At 35.1% G+C, this 21681-nt stretch overlaps 1 protein-coding gene across 1 annotated transcript; it reads right to left on the reverse strand.

The window, feature by feature from the left end:
• Positions 1 to 4692: 4692 nt before the first annotated feature.
• LOC107487547 (separase-like) lies at positions 4693 to 18128 on the reverse strand. The gene is made up of 29 exons (XM_052261594.1): positions 18036 to 18128; positions 16973 to 17039; positions 15599 to 16220; positions 15344 to 15512; positions 15165 to 15272; positions 14950 to 15078; positions 14500 to 14879; positions 14246 to 14354; positions 14001 to 14123; positions 13643 to 13903; positions 13456 to 13548; positions 13136 to 13351; positions 12924 to 13031; positions 12660 to 12824; positions 12210 to 12569; positions 12051 to 12140; positions 10375 to 10575; positions 10155 to 10278; positions 9173 to 9682; positions 8702 to 8939; positions 8193 to 8295; positions 7693 to 7860; positions 7281 to 7324; positions 6977 to 7197; positions 6656 to 6869; positions 6004 to 6397; positions 5562 to 5801; positions 5395 to 5482; positions 4693 to 5304 (listed from the first exon to the last, which is right to left on the reverse strand). The coding sequence occupies exons 1-29, from the start codon at positions 18126 to 18128 to the stop codon at positions 4892 to 4894; spliced, it is 6051 nt and encodes a 2016-aa protein (XP_052117554.1). The 3' UTR covers positions 4693 to 4891.
• Positions 18129 to 21681: the final 3553 nt, after the last annotated feature.

The following is a 21681-nucleotide window of genomic DNA, read 5'->3' on the forward strand; positions in this document are numbered from 1 at the left end:
GACGACTCGTCATTGACCTTAAATCTATAATTGGTATTTCTGACACATTTCATCACTAATTCCACTCATCTTTCATTAAATCCAAACTTTTTTAAAACATTCTCAAAAAAATTTTATTATAATCTGTCATATGCTTTATTCATGTCTAACTTGATTACCATGTTGTTAGATCCTCTTCTTCGTTCTATTCAGGCTATGATATACCTCTTACACGAACTCCATATTATCTTGTATCAATCTCCCTCCTACGAATACACTTTGAATTGATGAAATTACATCCTTCATTGGTCCTTTCAGCCTCAACACTAAGATCCTTGATATAATCTTACATATGAAATTATAACAACTAATAGTCTTAGCTGGTTAAGTCTTTTCGAATTTTTAATTTTTGGGATCAAGACCACTGTGGTTTCACTAATGTATTCTGGCAATAGCCTGTTTTTGAAAAACTCTTTAACAACTGTACATACCTCCTTCTTGATTGCCTTCCAATATTTCTAATAAAACAACCCGTTTAAACCATCTGGTCTTGGAACTTTGAGACTCCCATGCTAAAAACTACATTCCTTATCTCATCTTTAAGACCTCAAAAATTAACCTTCTGTTCATTTCTTCCGTGACCCTCACTGAATCTTTTTTAAGATGTTTTCATACCTTTGTCTTATAGTCGAAGTGAACAATACTTCAAAATCCACTTCAATGTGCCTCGTTACTTCTTTCTTCTCTCCACCCAATAACCTACTTCATTTTTCAATTTTTAAATGCGGTTTGTCTCTCTTCTCTGGATGGTTGTTGCATGAAAGAAGAATGTGTTTTTATCGTCCCACTTCAACCACTTTAATCTGGATCTTTGGCCTGAAAATTTTTCCTCTTGCTTCCATAATGTTGTTATTTTCTCCTTTAACACTTGTACCCGATTTTGCTTCTTTTCGGTGAAATCTAAATCTTGTAACTTCTTCGACTCTTTTTTCAATCTATTTATTTTTTATCTGCCCATTTGAATGTAAATTTACTCCACTTTTTCAGATTTTTCTTGCAATTATTCATCCTCCTTGTTATCCTTGTCCATTCGCAGTTCTGTGAGATTTCTTTCTCCCATCCTTTCTTAATAATATTTTCACATTCCTGATGGTAAGCACAAAATGCCTTAAATTTAAAGCTCTTGTTTATCCTATATACTAATTTTGGGTTCAAAATTAACAGGCAATGATCCAAGCTTATAGCAGACATAGTTGAGAATGAAGCATTCTCAAACAAAAATCTCCATTCCGAATTAACTAATGCCCTATCAATCTTTTCTTTAGTTACAAACTCGTTTCTCGGATTACTAAACCAAGTAAATCTATCCCCTTTGAGATCTAAATCCATAAAGGTTAGAATCAACAAAGTTTCTGAACTTTTTTACTTGGCAATGTGGCTTTGGGTGTAAACCCATCTTCTCCTTTTGAGTCAAAACGTCATTAAAATCACCTATAAAGTGCTGAGGTTCAACCTTGTTACAATTGGTTGTTGTGATTTTTCTCCATTGCTTTCTCTTCCTGCCAAAATTAGAATTGTTGTAAATAAAGTTACATGCCCATGCATTTCCCTTTCCATCAACAATACCGGTCTTTATGTAGCTATCACACCAAAAGTAAACATCAATATTATATATATCATTCCAAAAGACACATAGCCCTCTAGACAAACTTCGGAGTTCTATACAAAAAGTATTCACAAAATGTAATATTTTTTATAATTTAATAATAAATTTTTCGTTTGCTCTTGTTTCAATAAGAAAAACTAAAGCTGACTTGATTTGCTTTCACGTATTGTGCAATTCAGAAACTGTCGTAAGGGCCACTACCCCGCGACAGTTCTAGTTTATGATACTCATGGATGAGTTGGGGACATGTTTAAACCCACCTCTTCATCTATTGAGTCTTCTATGATCTCTTCTCTGCTCTACTGGTCTTCCTCTATTGGCGTTGCTCTAGTTGGTCCTGGTGATTGCTTGCTTCTTTTACCAGCTTTCCAAACTTGTAGGGCAGCTTCTTCTCTGAACATATCTCCCATCAGCAATTGTTGTTCGTCCTCCCTTTTCCTTTTCAATTTCAGCTTTTCCTCCATTCCTTGTACAAGTTCTATTTCATATTCTGTAGCCACTACTAATACTTTGCTTTTGTTCAGCTATAACTCTTCATCTTCATTTGCAAGTTCAACGTAATAAACACCCCCATCAGCTGCTGTATATATCTGCTTGTTATCCTATTCTTCTAACTTTCTGTTTTAACTCAATGATCTCTGCCTGCACTCATATGATCCCTTTTATTATTATGTTGGGCTTCAATAGCATTGTTTTCTCTTGTATCTCCTTTCATTATCTCCTTTACCATGCTATTATTGAACCTTTTAAGTAGCTGTCCAATAGTGAGATTATTATATTCTTCTTGTGGCCCAATTCTAAAATGATAAATATTTTCATTGGGCCTTTGGTAGAAGTCAACCCATGTACCTTTAATTGCAGATTCCTCTTTTAACACACTTGGCCCACCCGTTTCTTTGCCCTTCTCATGGATTCTTTTGTTGTCTTTAATATATTTGTTCCCCTTTTCACAATCCCAAACATCTCTCTCCACTTCTTCTAATTTAATTTCTCTACCAAGCAGATCTTCAAGGATATTCTTCTCTTTTTTCACATCTCTATGATCTTCTTTACCAGTTCTTCTAGGATCTTCGGCTAAACTGTCCCCTTCTATTTCCCATTTTTTTTTGTCTACTACAAGCTTTACTCCCTGTTATCTCTTGTATTGACTCACCTCCCTTCCTTCAATCATGTTCTTCATGCGCCACCTCTCTCTCATTCTACCTCGAACTACTCTCTTCTCTGCTTACCCTGTATTCTTTTGGCTTCAACGCTCTTGCTTGTGCTACTCCCCAAACCAGCCAAATACCTTGGTTTCTTTGGGTTCCAAATTGACATTGTCGTTAGATTCTTGCATTTCTTCTTGTTATGATTGATAATACCGTAGTTCATACAATCAGGGACGGATCTAGAAATGTTATCATAGGGTGTGATAACACAATATTAAAAATTATATAAAAAATGATATAATATAAGATGTATTATAAAAATATACCGATAGAGAATATATTTTAAAGTACAAAAAATATGTTTGTACTATCGTATCATAAAATTCATCGATAATAATAGAATTTGTGTCAAATTTTTGAGTAATTTTCTTTTCAATATAATTAAAAGACAATTAGCAAGAAATTCATCTTTCATTTTGTTTATGGGTTATTTTTTACAATATTCATAGTTGAAAAAGATCTCTTAGTTGTACCAGTTGAAATAGAGAGAATTAATACCAAATGAATAAAAAAATACGGTTATAAAAAGAAAAAAATCATTTTATGAGATTTGAAAATTTTATTTAATTAAAAAATATTAGTAATAATATTTTTTTCATATTTTTTAATATTATTACTTATTTTTTAAATATTAGAAATCATTAATATTTAAATTGAATTAAACTTTTATTTATACTAAATTAAATACTAAATATTTTTTTTAAATTAAATACTAAATATTTTTTTTAAATTAAATTATATATAATAACTTATTACTATTACTTAATTGTTTTCTACTTAACTGTATCAATGCCTTTAGTAATCTATCACTGTTTAAATAAAAACCAGTGGGTATGGGTTTTGAATATGGAATTGCTATTTTAACTTTAAAAAAATTATATTTTTAGAGTATATTTTACTATTAGATCTTCAGCCTCTAGTCCTCTACAACCAAGCCTATTTTATTTTCAATCTCCTTTGATGATTCCACATTAATGAATTCTTGGAGAAGTCTATGTATTTGGACCCAAATTTCCAAAAAATCATGTCTAACCTTAGATATGGAATTTTCTTGCATCCACATTTAAAAATTTAGAATATAGTCTCTTAGATTCTAAGGCCCTTATTTTAATATTTGTAGCCCTTTCATCTTGTTCTTGAAACTAGAACTTTGTTTTTGTCCACTTCAGAAGTTGGCATATCTTCAAGATTTTCTCAAACTCCAATTAGAGTGTTCTTGATGATTTTGAAGGCAAGCTCTTTGTTTGTGATCACTTTTCCAACAAGATTCAAGCAGTCTATTTTAAACTTTTGTTGCGCCGTCTTCTGTAAAAGATTTTTTTTTCTATGAATTCAAGTCCAAAGTTCTTCATCGAAAATCAATAGGTTTTAAGATATTATTGTTCAAGTATTTGTTGTTTTTGCAATTTGTATACCGGTGATTTGTGGGTAATGATGAATAGTATAAGAATAGGAAAAATATAAGTAACTAACAATATTTTTGAATAATGTGTGAACAATGTGAGTTAATAGAATTAAAAGAGTAAATTAATCTTGAATTTAATTAGTAACATTAAATTAGGATATAGTGTATTTTTATTTAATTGGTAATTATTTATATTATTCAAGATGATCATTATTTAACTAGCACTCCCGAATAGAATGTGTGTTAGTTAATTATGCGTAATGATGGATATTGTATAGAAAATATTAGGTTAGATTTTACTAGAAGAAGTAACGAAGATTTGTATAATGTACTGGATAAGTCAGAAGATATGTTTATATGATATTTGATTAAGTGTAAAAAGAAAGAACCATATGTTCTTAGAAAACTCTCGTGTCATGAGTGAAACATTCTCCTAAAGAGAAAAAATGTACCACAGGTTCTTTACTTCGATTAATTCTTAATTTCTAGTCTTTCTGTTTCCTTTTGGGCTTGATGCCGCGTTATAATACCAAAAAAGAACATACACATATCTCCAAAAATCCAACCACCCGAGCAAAATAATACCCAAGACCCTTACCACTCACTAAGATTTGATGATTAAGTCAACGAGTATCAAGTGGCCATGGACGAAACTCTCTTCTTCACACAAATCCGAGTAGGAACACCGTAGCATACAGGTGCTGCACCTGTCATAAATTCTTGTTCGCAAGCATCCCGTGCACGACCTATGAAAGCTCCAAGTGTTGGTGGGTGATCACAGTTGTTAGGGCATTCTTTTTCAAGTTCAAATCTTTTCTTGACCCACGCCTGGAGCAAGTATTTACCAAATGTACTGATATCTTTTGCTGATATTTTCCACAAATTAGCAACAATAGCCGGAGAACCGGCTGCAAGATATTGCAGGGGAATACATAGCGGTGCACAGTTACCCTGCAAGTAAACGGTACCGCTGTTGCACCCTAACAACACCACAGCACCACATTTATTTAGATGCTGAAAATTTTCCAAGCTAAAGTACTTTGTTCCTGTGAAAAAGTGAAAACACAACCGTCATCAGTAATAAGAAGAGATTGATAGTTATATTTAAATTTAGTGATATTTTATCAAAAGTGTACCACTTCCATGCCCGATGTATATAAAAAGGTCGTGCTTCTCCAATGCAGAAGCCCATAATTTTCGGGTTGGTGCCAAACCTGTGTTCCCCTGTGGAGTAACAAAATTTGATTCAGTAGACACACAAATAAACCAATTATTCTCCTGCCAACTTCAAATTGCAAAATACCTTCAAATTGTTCTCTTTAAACCAATTCTCAAATTCATTTTGACATTCAGGGACGGTTCCATCTGGATTTAGTATATAGAAGGCGTGCAGAGGATCTATTGAGGGAAATGAGGGACATTTTCTTCCAGCTTCCTTTTGGGATCTGCTTCCTGTATCACCCAAGGCAGAGATGCTGCTGACAGAAGGCATCCGGTATACTTCAAGTTGTCTAAGTATGGGAATGTTTTCCCACGGAAGCATCTATCATAAATGAAGACAGTATTTTAAGATACCACAATGTTATTTCACTACACACCAGCACCCCTCTCAAAGAAATATGCCCCCACCACTTGTTTTTTCTTCTTCCGTTTTCTACCCACTACATATCATTTCTCTCTAATTAATCCATAGAGTAGAACTCGAAATTTAATTCCTAACTAGTTTTATGTCAGAGAACAATTACCTGCACCTCATAATCTAACACAAGAATAATTGGCTCTCTTTTACTATTCTTATCTGCGTCCAGCTCAATCAACGCATGCTTCAACAGTTGAAAAGCTTTATCAGATGACACCCCAAAACCATCGGCGGCATTTAATAATATCCCACTCATTCCTTGATCACAATGGCCTACTTTAGCAATATAGCAGTCTTTCTTGCACTTTAGCTTTTCTCGTCCACAAACATGTCTGGTTCCTCCAAGAATAACTCTAACGAGGCCCTCGTTAACTTCCAATTTACATTCAGATCTTAACTCCTTCACAAGATGCTCAAGCAGAGACTCAAAATTCTTGCAATTTAACAATTCTCCAAGAAGCAAGCATTTCCATGATCCAAACCACGATTCTTCAATGCTCCTGCATGGTAAGGTGTGACAATAGTTGAGGGATACACATAACAGTTAGTTTCTTAAAATTCAAACTTACTTCATCATGTCCTTGACTGTCGTTGCGCATAGTGGTGCTTTTAGTTTCTAGATCTTTTAATAAAAATTTGATAAAGTGATCCTCAATAACTATGGAGCTTCATGCAAAATATGCTTATCAATAAGAGAGCCCGTTAACCGAAGTTAATGCCAGACAAGACAACTCAGAAAATCATAGAGGGTAGCACACCTTAGCAACTGACGAAGACGTTGATTAAGCGTTTTCCTATGGTTCCACCACAGCTGCTGCTGTTCAGATGTATTTTCTTCCAATTCTCGCGAATAATCCTCTTTTAAAATATTTTTGAATGCTGGAACTACTTCATCTAAGGCTGTCGAACCCCATGGACACCACCAATCTCTTAAAATTTTATACTTGGGAAGTATTGGCGGATCAATTACATCTGGATGGTGCAATTAAAAATTTAAAAGTAAAAAAAAGGAAATGGAAAGAAAAATGATCTTGTTAAGTATCTTACGGTTGATACTTGGTGGCTATATGTGTGTGTACCTTCTGAAATAGGATGCAAAGGCAATAATGCTACTATAGGTTCACTCTCAAAAGTGAGTCTGGACAACAGTATCCATGCTTTAACACTAGGGGAAAATTCCTTGAGTAAACTAGCATAATCATGTCCAAGTAAAGTCAGGCAGATGACTGTTGTAGATGGAAGATCACCCAAAAACTGTTTTACACATTCTGCAAGAACTTCAGTGTCATCAGGCACAAGCCTGCAGGAAGAGAGAGGCAAGACTTCAGGTTGTATATCAATTGGAGGTTGGCTTTATGATGCAATAATAAGCACAACTGTTACCTGGATAAGTTGTATGTCCCTCCTATGTTGGATTTATCTGAACCCTGAAATTTAACGATGAAAAAAACACACAACAATGTTTAATTTGACTGATAAACATACATATCATAATTATCATAACTTACAATATGTCACCTTTAAGATCCAAGTAAGTAGTAATTAATATACAGTTACAAGGTTTGAGTGATAGCAGTCACTCATTATTGATTAACTAAATGATCAGGTTTCTAACCCGTTGAATAAAATTCTTGTGCCATCTAGGTTGGACTCTTAACCATTTCATGATGTACATACATAGCTTAGTTAGATGTAATGAGAATTGATTTAAGTCAAATAAAGGACACTGAGACAAAGGAACAAGTATTACTGAAAAAACTATGCACGATAATTGACCAAAGACAAGGGGTTGTACCTTGCATCTTCCAGTTAGACGAGATGAGTGAGTATCATGAGTTCCAATGGACGCTTGGTGGAAATACGAAGCCCAAGCATTTTCACCCAAACTTTTGCTAATATATGGCAGAGAAAGTTGCTCTCTCGAGTCAGAAACAACATATGTCACAGCAAGTAACTGAGACACCTGTTGCAGTATCAACATTTGACTAAGGTCAGTTCAGATGATAAAAGAGCAAGGGATGAAACCATATCAACCTCTAAATCAGGATTAAGATAATCAATATGATAGTAGATAGACGCTATAGCAGCGTGTTATATATATAGGCCATATATAAAGTTTAGATTCAATTATTGTTTGACTGATGCATTAAAAACTCTGAAGAAGTAATCTACACTACTACTCTACTAGAATAAATACACTATTAAAACGAAAGATTATGGTAATTCAACTAGCATATTAAACCAATAAAGTGAAAAACATTGCCAACGAGTGGTAAATGTGAAGAGAGCGGTGACCTTATGAAAAATATCGGGAACCTCACGGGAGAGTACAAATGCCACCATCAGCCAAGAAGCTAGATCTTTAAGGCTAATGCAAGATTCATTCTGAAAAATATTCCTGTAAGGTAAAATCAGAATCTTAGAACTTAGAAGTACATCAATCTTACTTATAAATAGTTAAATTCCCAAAACTGCATGCATAACTAAATAAAAACAACGACAATTTACTGAAGGCTTTTTTTTCTTGAGATAACAATTTACTAAATATTTTCATTACTGGGTCCTCAGCAATCATCAATTCTATAGAAGTGATTGTCCTTCAGTAAAATCTGATCGATAGATGTCCCTGTCAACAATTATCAGGGGGTCTTCTTCCAAACACAAGATGTGCAAAACAAAACCAAAATAACAAGTTAATTCTAAAGCACATTTTGGATGCCAAATTGCTAATATTGACGCATATACGAAGGTAGGACACATGCAGTCTTCAAGTATAAGAAATACTAGCAACTTAGTAAAAATACCTTGTAGTTGTAGCCTTGGAATTATAGATATTCCAATAGTACAAACATATTTCTTTGAGTATCTCCGCACGTTCAACCGCAAACATGTCTCCCAGGATCACCTTTGGGACTATATGTTGAAAATAATCTATGGCAATCGCTGAATTTGTTTCACTGAATGTGTTTTTACTGTGAAGCATTGTCGTACTCTTCAAAAGAATTTTCTGTGTCTCATCTCCAACATATGCAAAGCATCTCACTAGATTCAACTACAGTTGTGTTAAAAATGGAAGCAAACAACTCTATGCCACAACAAAACACGTACAGCGAAAAAATGAAATGATGTTTGCACTACTTTTTTTATGTACACCTTTTTAAATTGTATTACTTCTTATCAATTATTTTTATTATTAAAAAAAAGTGTAAAAAATATATACACAGGTTCGTGTATATAAAATTCCTAAAAAATGAAATGGCAGTCATAAGTACTACCTAATCGAGCGAGCAGCTTCATCGAAAGTTTCCTCCGGACAAACTCCCATTTAAAGTTTATAAAATCGCTAAGAAGTCTGCCTTCTAAAACTTCGGTTGCAATACAGTGCCAATGCCAGCTACCTTCTTTCGTGGGTTCCATTATTACATTTTGAGCTGCTTCGTTCATTGTAAAGCAAATACAAGAAGTCCCTGCAGAGATGACATCTACCGCTGCTGTTTTGAGACTACCATCTTCAGGACAGCTGACAGAATTTTTCCACTCAGGAAGATCTAATTTAGCCAGAGCTGATTCGTAAAAAGATATATGCTCGGAACTAAAACTCTTCACTTCACAGGTCTTATATTTACTTTGATGCAAATCTCCATAATACTGATCAAGTGTCACTTCAAAGATTAATTTACACTTAGAACAGCATAAAGTTGTATTGCTATCCCTTAAAATCTGCTTGGCATTTTGAAGTTCCTTTTCTGCAGAATTCCAGTCTCTTTTCTCAATATAAATTTTTCCTAACAAATCACACCAGAAAATATTGTTAATCTATTTAATAATAAAATAGATTGAGATCTGTTCAACGTGCGGATAAAAAACTATATTGTAAACATGGAAAGACTAATTAGAAAAAAATGGAAATATAATTAATTGAATATTATATGTATGAAGAGAATATGCCATTTGAACTATAGCTCGTAAGCAAACTAAGTGTTCTTTATTATATGTGTTAGCTTTTTTCTAATATAATACAAAACTGAAAATAAATTATTATTTTAATTTAAACGGTTCCATTATAATTCACTGGTTGAAGTGTACTTCTCACAGTGATTCATTGTCCTGATTGGGTCGATTGAAAATCTGAATTTTATAATAACTATGAATAAAACAATAATGGATGTGATAAGAATTTAAGAGTTTATTATATGTAATATAAATAAATAAATAGGTAAATAAATAAGGGATAAGAGGTTACAATGGGTAAAATACCTAGTTCGGAGCAAAATGCAACGATGAAAGAAGGCAAATGTAACGAGTAAGACGTGTCTTTCCCGTCCAGGAAATAAGCTTTGGCCAACTCTGCATCTCCACTAATTTTGCAGATAAGTCCTACCTGTAAGAGTGTTAAAAGATAAAATACAGCATACAGCATGCAAAATATTTTGAAGTTTTAGAATTCCTACAAGTTAGTGAGAAATTAAAGTCAAACCTGAAGAGTACTCTCAAGATAACATTGCATACTATTCCATGGACTAAAATAACATTGGCTGAAGTCCCACAGTTCTATATCAAATTGTGCAATCTTCCTGGCAACTGATTCATTCACTCTATTTTTCTTGAAGTTGTCCCCAAATTTCTCTTTGCAGAGTCCAACATATAAGTTTCGGGCTTCTTTAGCTAATGAAAGAGCCTAACAAAAGAAAAAAGAGATACTTAAGATGAAAAAATCAACAATAACCCTTTTTTTTTTTTTAATAACACAACACGTATACTACACATTCACACAGTAGATGGATTCATTTCTCCAGGCTAGAGCCAGATTCTAGCTTTTAATGTGGTTGTTTGGAAGACACATGTGCCACTTTCTTTAGCTATCAGTATATTATTTTTAAGAAAAATAATTAGAAATTTTAAATTTTATTTTAATTATTTTTACTTTTAAATAAAGAAAATTTATTTTTTATATTTTTCAAAATTAAATATACATTTAAATACTGGCTTATTATAAAATTAACAAAATAATTAGGAGAATAAAATGAGCTTGATTTATACTTTCGAGAAGGAGATCGGAAATCAATTTGAATCGGAAGAAGCTAATACACATGCCACAAAGGACCAAAGATAATCATTAAAAGAAAAACTAAAAAAATTACAACGCTTTTCTTTTAGAAAAATTAAGATATGCTTAATAGAATAAGTAGGGATTGGAACTTTTAGGAGGGAATGAATACTCTCCATTTTTTTTAATAATTGAAGAACTAAAGTATAATCTCTTATTATTAATTTTATAAGTAGGATTAAAAATAAATATAGAAGAGAGAATAATGAAAGATTAAAAATCACACTTTACACTTCTAATTTTTTTTAACAATTAAAAGGATTCATTCCCAAACTTTGGAAGGACGAAACGAGAATGTTTTGGAACATATATCTAGATTGTAATTATGAGATAATATTTAATTTGGTCTCTAATTTTGTACACAAACTTTAAGTTAGTATTTGAAATTTTAATTATCTCTATTTAGTCCTCAAACTTTATAAATGTAACTCATGTTAGTTCTTTGGATAATTTTTGACACACAAACGTTGTTAATGGAACACTGACGTGGTTAGCTAGATGTCATGTTGAATTTTGTAAAATGATATTATTTTTGTTTTGGCACTCAAATAGTCTAAAAAAATATTATATAACAAGTAATCTGGTTATTTTTTGACTATTTGAATGCAAAACCAAAATGACATCATTTTACAAGTTTCAATATAACATCAAACGGTTCATGTTAGCACTCTATAGAATTAATGTGTATCATGTTTGTAAAATTTAAGGATAAAATAAAGACAATTAAAATTTCAAATACTAATTAAGACTTAGCTTACAAGTTTAGGCACCAAATTCAACATTACCTCTTGCAATTATGGTTACATCTTATATTGTTAGGTAGAAAAATAATGTTAGATAATTAACTTCTTTTTAGTTAATATTAACTAATTAACTAATTTTTAAGATTTTAAATTTTATTTTAAATTTTAAATTATACACTTAAACTTTAAAGTTAGTTAATATTAATTAATTAAAATTAGTTTAATATATTTTCCACCTAAAAATATCTAATCTATTTTAATTAGAAACAAGAATCTCACCCAAACACATTACATAGCACATACCTCTCTTAATTGTCCATTTGCAACGAGCCATGAGCATAAATCATAATACAGACTCCCGCGAAGAAAAGTAGAATGAAGTGGAACAGAATCCTGAAAGAATAAAATGAAGATTGGAATAAATAAACAGTATACTAAATTTTAGCTCCAAAAGAACCTTACATTTGAAAGTTTCTCTGCGGCGCTTTTAACATCATCAATTGTTATCTTTCTTTGAAAACAGGCTTCATAACAGGAAGAATCTGTATCTGAACTAGCAAACAAAAATGAGAAATTCTGCTGAAAACCTATTAATTGTATAGGATTTTCTCGAAGGTGACTTGTCCAGATGTCAACTTTTGAAAGTTCATTAACTAAGTCTAGTGAAGACTGGATAAATGCATCACTGATCGGGGAAGCGCAAAGGGCATGTCTTAGCCTTCTACTTTCCCATAGTAAGGTCAACCACTTCTCAGTTGAGAACTTCCGTTTAAAGATTCTAATCACCATCTGATATGCTTTCTTGGAGAGTTTCAAGAAACCCTGAATATGCAAACATATTCTGATATTGTCACTATAGAAACCTTACGCAACAATTACAGAAACCACAATAACTAAAGAAGCAATATAGACCTTGAGTTGAACTAAATCAATTGTGTTGTAGAGCAGAACCATAATACTATCAAACGGTTGAGAACGCTCTCTGTCCTCAGGGAAATCAAAACGAGAAATGTCCAACCACAGATCCAATGCACTCTCAACATCTTCAGAGATTCGCTGTTTAATGTACAAAGCAAGCTAAGCTTTTCAGAGAATCAGCGGTTTTAGGCAGGGGTCTGGGGACAGTGGGAAAACAAAGGTTAAAATAGTGAAAATTAATGGCAAGTGTTCTAGTACCACCGATTTTGGTTCAGCTTCCTGGGTAGATAAAGCACGTAGGCAATAGGCCACAGCCAACTGATGATCAATAACGTTTTTGTTGGCACTCATTTCACCATAATTCTTCTGTTGAAAAGGAATTACTTTGTGTAAATGGCTTGTATATCGAGTACTTTAAAATAGTAAAAGTTATATACTGAGGAAGACACAAGAATAACCAAAGAGCTAACCATGATAGTTATTGCATCGGTGAGACACTGAATGCAGTCATCATGACTAGCAGTGGTACAAATCCTTAATGCTTTTCCCCTTCTTAGTAGGGCCTGGGCTCTTTTCAAATCGTCAGTGATATATATGTATTGCAGGAGGATCTTCGTAATTTTCATCAGCATTTTCTGAGAATGTTTTGGGTGTTCTAGACTCTCTGCCTCATATGATATAAGTTCCTAACAATATACATTCACAGCAGGTCCAATGCACATTCAGTAAATGGCATAAGGAAAGTGAAAACTTCTATTGAAACTTGAACGTATATGCTAAGATGCTGAACCTGCTCCAGGATGAAGCTAACGTTCTTGTTGGAGAATTCGGTAGAACATGAATCCACTCCCTCTTTTATATGCTTAGCATGTTCCTGTTTTATCTGCATTATTATATCATCCTAGCAATCCGTAGAAGAAATTGAAAAACAGAAGAAAACTACCAAATACTTAAACCTAAACAGTTCGAAAAAGTACCTTCATCAGCCACTTCATTACAAACATAGGAGGTGGCAAATCCTTAGATAGACTGTTGGCAGTGTACCAGCTTTTAAGGATCTCAATCAGTCTTTTTCTTATCTTTCTAGGATTGATGTCATAAGGAGCATCTAAAAGTTCAGTGCTTCTTTTGCAAGAGTTATTTACCAACTCTTTCAATGCCCCACTGGTTAGCTTCGAACAGTGATATTCAATCGTGATCCATGATGCTGTACAATACAGGTTTAGAACCTTTAAAGCCTGTAATGAAATGCCATAAAATAAGCAATATGAAAATGCTCAAGACATTTTGCGGAGTCCACAATATTATCAAGAATGTGAAAACGACCTTAGATACCTTTTTATGCTTGTCTGCGAACAAAATGACAAAAATTTCGTTGAGACAACCACATATCTTTGAAATGCTTTCATATGTTAGCCATTTGCTGGCTATGATTTGCTTAACTAACTTACTGCTCTCCTGGAATATTGAAAAAAACAACTAATTAAGTACTCAAAACACAAAATATAGTCAACAGTAAGTCAATAACCCTTTTTTAATTGGAAAACATTATAACAGAAGTTAGAAATAAAAAAGAAAACCTGGACTTTAAGATTTGTTCTGATTGAAATAGTGTAGGCTGCTAAAGCTACACTAATCACTGTTTGACATTTCTCTGCAAATTCGTTGGTGTTTTTTTCAGATGTAAAGCTGGCCAGGAAGAAGTATAGATACTCATCATCACAATTCACAATATAAAATGAGATAAACATACTGTCTAAGCTTTCAAATTGTGTGCATCAACGACAACAAATTGGTACAAGTAGAATTACTGTAGAAATTTCACTGTTCGTACCTTGGACTAGATAGAATACTATTGCAAAGGATATGGAATTGATCTTGCACTGTGGACATAAGTTTTTCAACAGAAGCATCCACCACTTTATTAACAAACTGAGACATTTCTTCATCAATTGAATTAGCAAGAGGTAAACATAAGAATCTCAATGGGTGGGAACAAAATGGAAGGTAAGTCAGTGAAGCCTCAGCGACAGAACAAAGCGAATCTAAGGAAGTCTGCAGCACGTTCTGTTGTTTAAGTAAGTTTCCAAGTTGACAGTCAAACTTCAAACTTCTGGTGGATGCAGGATCTCCAATTCTGGACTGAGAGGTAGAATCATCAAGGAGCAACCCAGTGGCATAAAGCCTCAATATTGAAAAAATGAGTGGATTAACCTGCCAAAATACTTCAATCAAAGTGAAATACAAAAAATTGATAATCAGTGCACAAAAAGACAGAAATTACCTGTTTAAAATGTTCAGCTATTCTGTTCAGACATACTGCAACTGTACGACGAGTACATGCTTCTGTAGCACTCCGTACACAAAAATATACAGTTTCAATAAACCTTGTTCCAGCATTTCCCTCTCCAAGCTGAAAGGGCCAAACATAATTGATCCAAATTATCAAACAAAATGACTGAATTGTAAGTATAGGGTTTCATATTTCATCGACAATACCTGGCACTCAGAAAGAACACAATCCAGGATAACATCCAGTACATTAGCAATATAATTCGGTTTATTCTTATGCAGTTCAAACAGTAAGGAGCACATGCTTTGGGCAATCTGCGTTAAAATTTGATAATGTCAAGGGAAAGATTTTTTATGCATATATACAAACCATAGAACAGAGTTACCTCGTAGACTTTATCTTTTCTTGGAGATTTGACATACTCAGTAAGTGTCACACGGCAGAAGGAAATTATCAAATCTTCGTCAGAATTTGTTCTTCTCAACAATTTGAAGGCGTTACGAGACAAATCATCCACCAACTTGATGCGCAAATTCTCAGTTGTATCTATTTTCCTGCGAATTAAGGTAAAACTACCATATCTTTGAATTTTAATGGTGGAAATATACGAATTATGGAAGTAGTAAATGCTTACAAATACCTTAGCCACGGCCTCATTTCTTCCAACAAACAAAGCAAAGACCTGAAGCGGCTATCACCGACATCGTCATTGTCATCGGCTCCCAATGCCGCCGTCAAACTCACCATTAATACAGCATTTTGAACTATTAAAGAACCCAAACATTTATCCTGATCAGCACGTATACGCTTCCTACTCTTCCTCTCTGTCGGTTTACTCGAGTCTTGAAGCGTCTTGGACAAGCTTATAGACTCGGTTTCCGCTTCTGATATGTAACCGAACTTCTCGAGATACTTGATAAAATTTAGTCTCTCAAACTCCGCTACATACGGCTTGCGTTGCTGCATCGCAGGGGCCACTTTGTCGAAGCAATCCAAGCACATTTTGTATACCTTCACCAGTTCCGCGAGGATCTCCTTGTCTTTGCTGGATTTGAAGATGTTCTCCAAGTGTTTGTGAAGAATTCCAAAGGAATCCATTAGAAACGGATAAAACTTCTCAGCGATCGATTGTACTTCCCTTTGGTTTTTTGACATGGAAAATTCGTTGAGATCATTAACGTATTCAAGAAACAGTGATCGGAAGCCTATGAAATCCTTGGAATCTAGCTTCTGCAAGATTGTTGATGAGCTTACAGAAGCCACTATTAGTTGATTAACATGGAGATGAAGTGTGAACTAGGGATTGAAGAGATGAGAAAGGGAGAGCTAGAGAAAAGAATGGTGATGAAAATGAAGATAAAGAAGTATGAATTTTTCTTGAAGAAGAAGATGAAAAAGAAAGACTTATTATTCTGCAACGAAGTGGCGAATGCATGAAAACGGTTATAGTTACTAAAACGTACATAGGGCTGGCAATGGGTAGGGCCCTACCCTAACCCTGGACCCTACTCTAATTCTACTAGTTCGTTGAAAATTTCGTTAAAACTCTATCTTATTCTATTTGTAGGTTGAGAATTTTTCAACCCTAACCCTACTCACATCCTAAAATTCTAAATCTTATCCTACTTTACTTTATCCGCAGAAATATCAAATTTTTTTAAAGTAAATATAAAATTCAATCATTTCGAATTTTATACACATTAATAACATAAAAAATAAAAAACTAATACTCTAAATTATTAACTTAACTTATTAATTTAGTAGTTGTTCACTTATTTTAAGTCATTACATAAATGAAATTGTAGGTTCAATTCTCACTTTTTTCACTATATGTCTAATTTTTATAAAATATGTGTTATATATGAGGTACGAATAAGGTAATCTACCCTATTTATTTGGGTTGGAACGAGTTGGATATTTATGGATAGGGTATAAATATTTATGAATAGGGTATAAATTGTCAACCTTAAACCTATAATGTGAAAACAAAAAAGAAAGGCGCCAATAAACATACCGCCCTTAGCTTTCATTCCAAAACTAAAATTCCTTCGCTCATTTGTTCCGATCACGCTGCTCTTTGTCTGTGAGTCAAGAAAGGAAGTAAACGAAAATGAAGGGTAAGAATGTTAAGATGTTTGTTTTGTATGGTTGGTAATTGAAAATTATTTTATTATATATTTTTATTAATTAAATATTATTTATATATTTAATAATATAATTTTATTTTAATACACTATTATCACATGAAAAAGTTTTGTATTTGAATTAAAATTAACCAAATTACTTATTGTAAAATTAATTATCAGTAGCTCCAAATTATAATATTATCTTTATATTAAGTTATTTTATATTTTTTAATAAGGGTTAAGTATTTTTTTGTCTTTAATATTTTGAGTCAAAATCAAAATAAAAATAGTCTCCGATTTTTTTGTTATTAAAATTATCCCAATATTACAAAACTTTATAAAATCATCATTTTTATAAAAAATAATAATACTTTGACAATTTTACCCTTCAAACAAAAATTAAAAAAAGCCTCTTCCCTCCTTCGCCACTAACCCCCTCCATCTGTCTCCCTGCATCTTCATCATCTACCCATCACTCACCTCTCTCTCTCTCTCTCTTTCTCTTTCTCTCTCTTCACCATCATCATTACCGCTACCACCGTCCCACCCACTATCCTTAACTCTTTCCACTTCAATCCCTTACCCAATACAATTCCAACAGCCAACATAAAACCACACTCAAACCTCAACAATGCACAATATGGTCAGGAATCCATATAAAAATAAAATAAAACAAAACTCAATTAAGTGGATCAGTAGACTAATAGAGAAAAGCTTTAGATCTTGTTTACCAACCAATGGCCTGAACAATTGTATTCATATAAGTGAATCAAGTCAAACGAAGCAATATACTTGTCCTAGGCTCCTACTATACAATAAATTTTAAACCCGTGCTAATAATTTCATCTATTATTTTTGCTCCATAACAATTCAATTTGTGTAGTAAACTAATCGAAATGACTAGACATTAATGAACGGAAGAACAATAGCTTGATAAAATTGAAGCCAAACCTTGTCATCGCAAGAGCGGCAAAGAGCAGCTTCGTCGGCGGCGCAGAATAAAATTGCAGCGGCGTTTTCGCATACGTTGCAGAGGGTTCTCATTGTCGCTCTCTTAATAATTATGCCTTTCAAATGTCAATTATTCTTCAGCTGCACTGCTTTCTCACTCTTTCTTCTTCCGCAATGACAGTGCCTCAATGCAAACTTTGCGATTTGAACAAGTGGTTCAGGTAGTTAGCATCATTAACATAAGAATAGAAGGAATGAGGAAGAAGGAAGTTGAAACTTGAAAAGCAGAGTCGGAGGTCTGAAAGTTTGGTTATGTTGGCAGTGGGGCGTGTGTGAGAGTAGGAGGAAGGTAAAATTTTTTGGATTGCCGGGGGGAGACCGAAGAGGCTGGGGAGTGGGGTGGGGTTTTGTTTTTCTTTTTTTTAATATTATTTTTATTTTTGTTTTAATGATAAAATTATCAAAGTAGTATTATTTTTTTTAAAATGATGATTTTATAATGTTTTGTAATATTAGGAATAATTTTAATAACAAAAAAAATCGAAAACATTTTGATTTTGACCCAAAACGTTAAAAGATGAAAAAAATACTTAACCTTTTTAATAATTATGTATCGATTTAAAAAATAAATTGATTGTACATTCGATCAAATTTAGATAGATTAAGCTAACATGTAAAGTTATTAAATATATAAAATTTCAATATATTTATTATCCATTCATTAAAATGAAAAAATTTCATTAGTAATAATCTCAACATATAAGAAACATGATAACTATTCCAAGGCTTACATTGTTTTGTGATTTGGTTTTTGTAAAGAGGTCGAAAGTGGTGATGTCTTCATGTAAGCTCTAAAATAATGGTGGGATGCTTCATGCTCGTAAGAGATTCTAATATTTTATGTTTAAGTTTAATAAGAATCTTATGTAGACTTTTAAGAAAAAATTTAATGTTGATATATTGATAATATGATAAAATAATTTTATACATATATTTAATTATATAGTATTATATTAACAAAAATAATTATATTCTACAAAAATGATCATAAAAAAAACAGATATAATTATACGATTGTATAAATTATTTACAATGTCAATATATCAAAATTATTCTTTATGTTCCGTGGTCGGTTACCGGACAGATCGGGTGGTATTTGAAGGGAGTGAGAACGCCTCAATCGCGGCTGTGCTGAATTCGGGCTTGCCGAGTAGCCGAGAACTTGTCGTGAGAGGAAAGGGGGGTGCCACCTGCAAAGACACTCCGACGCTCTAGTCAGTCAGTGTGCAGGCGGGGAAATGATTGGGGAAAATGTGACGTACCTTGGGGGAAGGGCAAGTCCTTCCCCATTTATACCGTGTCAGAGGTGGGCCCTTCAAGGACAGGCCCACCTTCCTCGAAGCTTCCTCACAGCTGTAATGGGGAGCTGTCAGGGACGCGTGTCCGGGTCGCGCAGTGAGCTGCATGTCCCCGACCGTTCGGGTCGGGTTATCCTTGGGTCGGGTTGACCCGCGAGTTGCTTGGGCCGAGCCGTAACAGTGCCCCCACGCGCCAGTGGTAGTCGTGGGAACTATCAATAGCGTGCCGTTTCGCGTTTCGTTTGTTCTCGTCAAGTCGGCCGCACGTGGGAAGAATATGCCCCCAACGCGCGTGTCCCCTGGGTTGCATAAGCAACCGTTTCATCGCATCGTTCCTTGCGCCGAGCATTAAATGCTCATAATGGGGCGAATAAACCCCTTTTGCAAAGACTACTCTGCCCCCAGGTTTTTCGCGCTTCCTGGGGGACAGTTTTTAAACAGTCAGTTTTATGCTTCTGCATTTCTTCACACTTCCCATCTCTCCCTTTTTCCTTTTTTTTGCTACAAAATTTCAGAACGTCTTTGTGGTGCCTTTGTACATCATCCTTCCATACTTGCAATTTCATCTTCCTTCCATCAACTCAGGTAATTCTTTGAATTCTTTTCTTTTGTGCTTCATTCTTGCATGCTTGTTGCTTGGTTTTTGTTGTTGTTGTGTAGCCTTTCGATAGTGGTTATATGTGTTAGGGGGGTATCATTCCAGGGTAGGTTTTTTCCTGAGTTTTTACGTCCATTAATAGTGTTTATCCTTAGTTGGGGAGTAGTGGGGGTAGTGTCTGTACTCGACCTGAGCAACCGATCTCTTGGACTGACTGGATGGTCCCCCATGTAGGTATGGTTCGCACGGTCTCCCGGGCTTCCTCTTCTCCCGCGGCGTACGATCCCTACGCTTGGGTCGTTTCCGATGTAAAGGATTCGTCCAACCAAATGGGTGAGGAGGAGCTCACCGAGTTTCGACAAGCCGAGTACTTGTGTGGAGGGACTGATGAGGAAGCCAATTATGACGTCTTTGTCCCGGCTCCTCACGAGCGATTGTACGAGATCAATCTCCACCATCCCCGAGTTGCCGATTGGATTTGGTTTTACAAATCCATGTTTACTCAAGTTGGGGTTCGTATCCCGTTTTCCGCCTTCCAGATGGCGCTTTTAAGCCGGGTTTCCGTGGCGCCGTCACAGCTGCATCCGAACAGCTGGGCTCAATCCGCTGTTTCGAGATGGTTTGTGAATACCTTGAGCTTCCGGTGTCTGTAGATGTTTTTCTTTTCTTCTTCAACCTTACAAACCCCTCGAAGGAGGGAAAACATAAAAAGGGGTTCATGTCCTTCCGGTCTGCTCAAGGTCGGAGGATTTTTGGTTTGTTCGAGGACTCCTATCATGGATTTAAGGACAAATATTTCAAGGTCCGCCCCGTCAAAGGTCGTCATCCCTTTTGGTTGTCGCTGGAGGGGGTACGCCTTATCCCGACCTATTGGAGTTTCGGGGCTGGGTCCAATGCCTTCGTTAAGGTAACCTATAAGGGCATGTCTGCGGTGGATAGGAAGATTGCCGATGTGTTGATGGCAGTCTTCGGGAGGAATCATGTGAATCCTCACCTCCTTATGGGTGATCGGGAGGCCGGTCGTAATTATATTTGTGAGAAGCTTCTACTTGTCTTGTTTCTTATCTTCTTGCTTTTGTTAACAACTTGTTGCAACTAACCAACTTCGTTTGCTTTTTTACAGTGGGGATGTCTGTCGAGATAACGGGTCTCCCTAACTTGTTCCAAACCTTCCTGTGTGCTAGTGACGACGAGGGGGGTAATGAGAAATCTGCTGCTGAGAAGTCTGCTGCTCCCCCGGAGGACAAGGCTGCTACCGAGCAAGGGGCCGTGGTCGACGAGACCGGCACCTCGGCCCAAGCTGCCCAAATCGAAGGTGACAAAGCGGTTCATGTCTCCCCCTTCCGTGAGGTGATCGGCACTGGGGGTTCGACGTCTAACCCGGATGCCGATGACGAGGTGGAAGAGGTCCCTAGCCTCAAGAGGAAGAGGAAGACGTCGTCCAGTCCTGAGGGGGTTCTCACTGTCATGGAGAGGAATTTTGATGCCGGGAACTTTATAGATTCCCAGCTGATTCCTGGTACCGAAGAGTATTTCCATGAGTCTTCCCTTGCCGGGCAGGCGAGGTGGATGTACCGTACCCTTTTGCGCGGCGCCGTGATAGCTCGGAAGGCCGAGTTCGAGCTATCTGGGATGGAGTCCCTTCGTAGAAGGTTGGAATCTGCTGGGAAGGCTAACAATGAGCTTAAAA

This window comes from Arachis duranensis, chromosome 5, assembly GCF_000817695.3.
Source record: "Arachis duranensis cultivar V14167 chromosome 5, aradu.V14167.gnm2.J7QH, whole genome shotgun sequence".
NCBI classification, from domain to species: Eukaryota; Viridiplantae; Streptophyta; class Magnoliopsida; order Fabales; family Fabaceae; genus Arachis; species Arachis duranensis.

Coding starts and splice junctions, on each gene's coding strand:
- LOC107487547 (XM_052261594.1), bottom strand. CDS start 18,128: ATGAGAACCCTCTGCAACGTATGCGAAAACGCCGCTGCAATTTTATTC. Junction 14,880..14,949: donor TAGCTGAACATTTTAAACAG/GTAATTTCTGTC, acceptor GTATTTTGGCAG/GTTAATCCACTCATTTTTTC. Junction 5,305..5,394: donor ATACATCGGGCATGGAAGTG/GTACACTTTTGA, acceptor ACTTTTTCACAG/GAACAAAGTACTTTAGCTTG.